This window comes from Cyprinodon variegatus, unplaced genomic scaffold (genome assembly GCF_000732505.1).
Source record: "Cyprinodon variegatus isolate N-32 unplaced genomic scaffold, C_variegatus-1.0 Scaffold447, whole genome shotgun sequence".
Lineage (NCBI taxonomy): Eukaryota > Metazoa > Chordata > Actinopteri > Cyprinodontiformes > Cyprinodontidae > Cyprinodon > Cyprinodon variegatus.
In genome coordinates, this window is record NW_015150900.1 from 852100 (window position 1) to 858130 (window position 6031).

At 38.3% G+C, this 6031-nt stretch overlaps 1 protein-coding gene across 2 annotated transcripts in view; it reads right to left on the bottom strand.

The window, feature by feature from the left end:
• LOC107093814 (syntaxin-4-like) overlaps window positions 1-5671 on the bottom strand; it is a 13656-nt gene extending 7985 nt beyond the window's left edge. The window contains exons 1-2 of one of the 2 annotated variants that reach the window (XM_015389100.1): window positions 5493-5671; window positions 5068-5172 (exon numbers count right to left, since the gene is read on the bottom strand). In XM_015389100.1, coding sequence (XP_015244586.1) covers window positions 5068-5172; window positions 5493-5522 — 135 coding nt within the window. In that variant the 5' untranslated portion in view covers window positions 5523-5671. The remainder of the gene's footprint in view (window positions 1-5067; window positions 5173-5492) is intronic. The other variant, XM_015389099.1, reaches the window with a different exon arrangement.
• Window positions 5672-6031: the final 360 nt, after the last annotated feature.

The window sequence follows — 6031 nt, forward strand, 5'->3', positions numbered from 1 at the left end:
CTAACTTACCGCCACATTTTTTCGTAAATTGGATGTAGATGTTTTAAAAGCCGAAAGCTCAGTTTTGCTGCGCAGGCACATGTTGCACTGCATTATCACATTGTTCCCTTTTGTGCATTTGAAAACAAATAATCCTTCCAAATATGGCAAAGGGTTTTTCTGGCTTTCGTCTCCAGAATATGTTTCCTCTTCAGGCCTTTCCTCATCCATACTCCCTAAATTGTGATTAACAACTGCCCTCTTCCGAAGCGCAGCACTGGATTATGAGACAACACAAAGGCTAATTGCAAGGCAGGGCCACATTTAATTTTTTCACCATAAGTATTTTTCTTCTTTTTTTTTTACTCAGTAATGTGAGGGGGTGTTAAATGTAGCAAAGTAAAACTACTTACGGTAGGTTAAAATTTACTCAAGTAAAAGTAAAAATTACATATTTCAAAAACTACTCAGAAAATTACAAATTACTCATAAAAAGTACTCAATTACAGTAACTTGAGTAAATATAATTCATTACTTTCCACCCCTGGTTATGACATCTGTAGCCCTATGTGGCTATGAATAGAAAAAAAATGCTCTTCTTGAAAAGAAATGTCTTTCATACAATTGAACAGATGAGTTATTGCTTATTAGTTAGTTAACACAAACTCATCAAAACAACGAAGACAGACGTATGTGCTGGTCAGAACATAAACAAGAATAATGTCTGAGATTTTCTGATTGCAGTTCTCGTAACAAGCATAAATTTTCTCTAACTTTGCGCTGACAGCTCGATTATTGCGAGATCTGACTTTTCATTCTCACAACAAATCCACCTTGATCAATGACACTCCAGCTGTGTTTTTTGGGGCGGGACAGTCAGAAGGGCCTTGCCAGGGCATATCAAACATGTCTAAGTTGGAGGACTCACCTGATGCCGCAATTGACTGGGTTTAAGCTAAAATAGCGACAATTTCAATTGTAAAAAAAGGAGCAAAGCAATTTTTGCATTTGTAGTTGGGAAAGATGTTTGAGCCTTTCTTCTGACAGGATTTGGAAAAAGTTTGATTTATCCGCTTACTCTGCTGGAACACCATGACTCGCTGCTACGATTGGCTAAAAGTGTATCATGGAAGGCGAGTACCAGCTGGCACCTCACCCAACGGACAGACTGAACTGCAGCCATCCCAGACTGATAACGTAGAATTCAACTTAGTTTTACACATATCACTCTTACTACTGCCAGGTAAAAATCATCTCCTGTTATCTCATCGAAGAACTATTTTAAGGGCCATTAAAGCCGGTTTGCTAGGCCTCCAATCAACTGCATCCACTCCCTGTTTACTCTGAGCTCCTTCTCACTGGACTCATCGTCATGAATTGTCATGAACTCCTAAAGTGGAAAAGTTTAGATTTCACCTCGTTTAATTTCATAAAAAGTCTACTTTAAGGAATCTTTGTCTGCTCGATTATTAATCGATGAATCAAAAAAATTATAATTGACAGATTAATCGATTTGCAAAACAATCGTTTGTGGCAGTCCTAATCTGAATATATCAGCCTGCATCTACAATCTCAGACATAAGCAAGCTGACAGAAACACTCTTCTGTTTAAAGTCGATGTAATCTATCCGTTAATAACAAATGGGTCGGCTGTTCTCATACACGTTGTTTTTCCACTATTGTTCTCCAAGTAATATATGTATTATGGGGGAGTGTTTGCCTAATGGTTAGAGCAGTGAGCTTGTGCTCTGAGAAGGTTGCAAGTACCCAATTGGATCCCCAGAGCCTGCACTCTGGGTCTCTGAGGGAGACCTTTAACCCAACACTGCTCCCTGGGCGTTAGGGGAGTGGCGGCCTAGTGCTTAGGGCATAGAGCTTGGAATTCTGAGGTTGTGAGTCCAAAACCCACGCCACAGACTGCCACTCTGGGTCTCTGACCAAGACCCTTAAGCCCTGATTGCTCCACAGGTTCCCCACGATTGCAGCCCACCACCCCCCAAACGGATGGGTTAAATGCAGAGGTTAATTTCTCCAATGTGAGATTAATAAATTTCAATCATTATATTATTATTATTATGTGCAATTTGTGCTGAATCATATATCAGTATTGGTCAATACTCAAAGCTGGAGGTCATCACCAGACTAAACTAAAAAAATCCTTTGTCATTAGCTTTGGGTTTCCTGCTGTCCTACACAGCAAAGTAAGTTGTTGTTTCCAGTTGATAGTTGCTTGTAATAATAACAGACCAGTTGACTTTACCATAACAGACAATGATCCTGCTTTGTCCCATTGGTCACTGCTGACTTCACTCTAATTGTCATGTAAAAATACAGAGAATTGTATTATTTTCGTCTTTAAATAATTTTCCGGCCGCACGCTTTTCTCACCCAGAGACCTTTTATTTTGAAAGAATAATATTCCCAGAGGATTAAGGGAACAAGGAATATGGATTAGAAATGTCTAATATATTGTACAAAAAAGCACACCTGTGTGATATTTAACCCTGAACACCGCTTTGCACAACCGGCATGCTGCAAAAGCACCTCACCGTGTATTTAAGGGCGGCTAGTATGTTATCAGCAAACCTGCTGCTCCTTCAGCTTTAACATTACTGTCTGCTGGCTGCAACTTCAGCTAAAAACAACAACCGAATCTGTCTCCCCAATATGTCTTTGACCTTTTTAGTGTTAGAATAAAAATGTACTAAATGAACTAAATACACCCAGAATGCCATTAATTGACTAATGGTTTCACTATTATCGACATAATTTGGCACCACTAAAATGTGCTGGATGTCGAAAATTTGCTTAACTTAAATGCTAGGTTTTTTTCCCCCTTTTTCTTTTTTAAAAATGCATATTTAGGCACAGCTGATCTAATCCAAGGTCTTCACCAAAATCTGTGGTGGAGCTGATCTTGGATCGGACCGTCTGACCATATTTACGCAGCTTGGTCTTTTTCTGTTTTTTTTTTCTGGGAGTCACTTGTTTTAATCCTGACCTTCAGGCCATGATCCAGACTTACAACATATCTGCTAACCTTATAAACTGTATATATATTTAAATGCTTCGAATATGTTGAAATATTTTCAGGGTGGAGAGAGTCTGATGCTCCGGCATGAGAAATCTGCTAAGCAGAATCACTTCTTCACAGTTAATAAAGTGGCTGAAGCTGAAGAACATAATTTTATTCCTCAAACATTTAGAACAGGAAATAATCTCCAGTTATTGCAGTAATAATAATAACTAAGATCATAATTGTTTAGACTCACACCCCTTCAGTCAAAACCTGTTTGCCGTGTTCAGCTCTGATAAACTCTGCTTCAGGGCTGCACCCAACAATTATTTCGCAGATTGATTAAGCTGTCAGTTATTTTTTTCATTCATATTCTGATATCAAAAGGTTCCTTAAAGAACATTTCTTACAGAATTAAACGAGGATAAACTAAAGCTTTTCCACTTGAGAAGTTCTGGATAGAAAACATTGATGGACAAATTTTATTTTTCTATATTAATATATACCCTTTTGTATAATAACTGCTGTAGTGCGTTTTTCTGTCAGCCAAAGGCACGTTTTAGAGTCTCTATTCTACAAATTACTTGACAAGTATTTTAATAATCGAATAATTACAATAAATCCGATAATTGTTTCAGCCCTACTTTGCTTCGCTGCCTGTGCTCTCTTGCTTCACGCACTCGATAACGTGTCTGCATGTTGGATGTGCTGCTGGTCGCGTCATCACAAGTTTCAGTTGTGTTCTTTTGGCATTAAATATCTATCCCTGAAATTGGCTGAATTTCTGGTGCATCCCGAGTAAAAAAAATCCACACCATGTTCCCATAGAGAAGCTCATTAATTTAAAGCTGTTTCTCCTCTTGCTGCTGTGAAATATAAACGACTTGGAAAAGAAAATCTGAAGCCTGGTGATCCATTAACAAAAGACAGGAATACAACGAATCCAGAAATTACACGGTTAGGATGCTGTCACACTTAATGGCGCTAACCGCTGAGCGTCACCTTCATGTCTTCAAATCACAGCTACATGTTTACTGAACTTCCTGCTGCTACTTCTCTTATCCTCTTGTTAGCGGACGCTTAAATGCTACAGTCAAAAATGCTTGGCTATTTCAACTTCTTATAGAAAGTTTTTTGTTTGCTTTCTTAGCAGCTTTTAATAAAATTTTATAAGCTGCATGCTGTTTAAAACCTCTTTTAAAAATTCTAGCTACCTGAAGTCTGGACAGATTTAGCAGCTCTGTAGCTTAGCATCAACAGTGGCCTTCAAAGATCACTCAATACTTTCATGCAACATGCAGTAATGTTTTGAACATGCAATTGAAGCATGCATTTTCCTTTAAAGTAAAGCTGCTCTGAATCAGAAAATCTCTGTGTTGGCAGATATTTGAGTGAAGATGTTCGGATCTGATGGGAACTCAGGAAACCTGCATCCATTTATCACCAAGTGTCATAAAATAAAATACAAAACAAGGATGCTTTTTGCAGATACTTTCCTTGCTGCCCCCAATGATAACTTTAAAAAAATATTGATCAATCAGTTACTGGACAGAGAAACTGAAAAGGTTTGTATATAACTAATTATCTAGGTTGATGTTGTCCTGTACATCAGCTTTGGAAAACATACACAGCTCCCTATATTAGAAAAAATCTTTGGAACTGCTATGTTGAATGTTATTTAGATTTAAAGGGATTTAATGTCATTTTTTTCAAACCATGTGAAAAGTATGAAATAAAACATTTGAATTGCATGCCAATATAAAAACTGTTTCTTCCTAAACAGATTTGCAGTCTGAAGAAAACATGAACAGCTCTGATTGGTGCATTTGGGAAAACGCCTTTTTTTCCTTGTACAGGTCTCCATGTAAATGAAGGGAGGTGGATTCCTCCTGATTTTACAGCTTTAGAAAGACTGAAGGTGTTCCTTCCTTTAACCTTCACCCATCATTGTGTTTTTATTTAAAATTCGTTCAAAAGGTCGTTCAGATCAGGCTGTTTCGACACTAAAACCTTATAATAAAGATGTCAGGATTACCAGCCTGATTCACAGATCTCGTCTTATCCGGCCTCACCTTTTTGAAGAAAGCATCATTCTCCTTTTCTTCTTTGCCTGAAGTTGTTCCAGGTTTGATCATCAGAGCTTTGCCTTCTTCGTCGTCATCCGAAGCCTCTGCCTTCTGTAGAAACATTCAAACAGATCCACACAGGCGTTAGTGTCCATGGAGGATGTGGTGCCTCCCTCGCAGCCCTGCCCTGTCTGCCCCCCGGCCTCGGAGATCCTTCCACAGCTCAAACGGAAGCTGGAAACACAACGTCGCCCAGCTCCCAAAATACAGGACAAAAAAACAACAACATTAACACCATCACCCGTGTGGTTCATCGAATAAAAGCTGCACTACAGACTGAAACTGAAAGTCTAAAAACACTCGTTCTAACTGTTTAACTTTGCTTTTAGCTGGTTAGCTCGCTAATGTTAGCCACTAACTTTAAAACTCACGTTTCCTAATTCTTTTGTACGGTCCCGCATTTTTCCAAACGGAGATCACAATCAGATGGTGAAAACCACTGCCGGCCGGCGCAGGAGAGAAATGAGGGAACTCCTGATAATGAAATCCCCGAAATGTTTCCTCTTCTGTCATTCAAGAAGTAAACTCCAGTAGTAACACTTCTTCTTCAGCGGAAAACCTAATAACTATCAATGCTTTAGCGCCCTCAAGCGACAGTTTACTGTAATGACACAAACCCACCTCCTTATAGAAAGCAGATAGATAGATAGATAGATAGATAGATAGATAGATAGATAGATAGATAGATAGATAGATAGATAGATAGATAGATAGATAGATAGANTAGATAGATAGATAGATAGATAGATAGATAGATAGATAGATAGATAGATAGATAGATAGATAGATAGATAGATAGATAGATAGATAGATAGAACAACCGCTTTTGGCATTTACTTAATCATATTTAGTTACTTTAACACAATTGTTTTATATCCTACCCTGCTAACATGAAACAATCGTGTTAAAA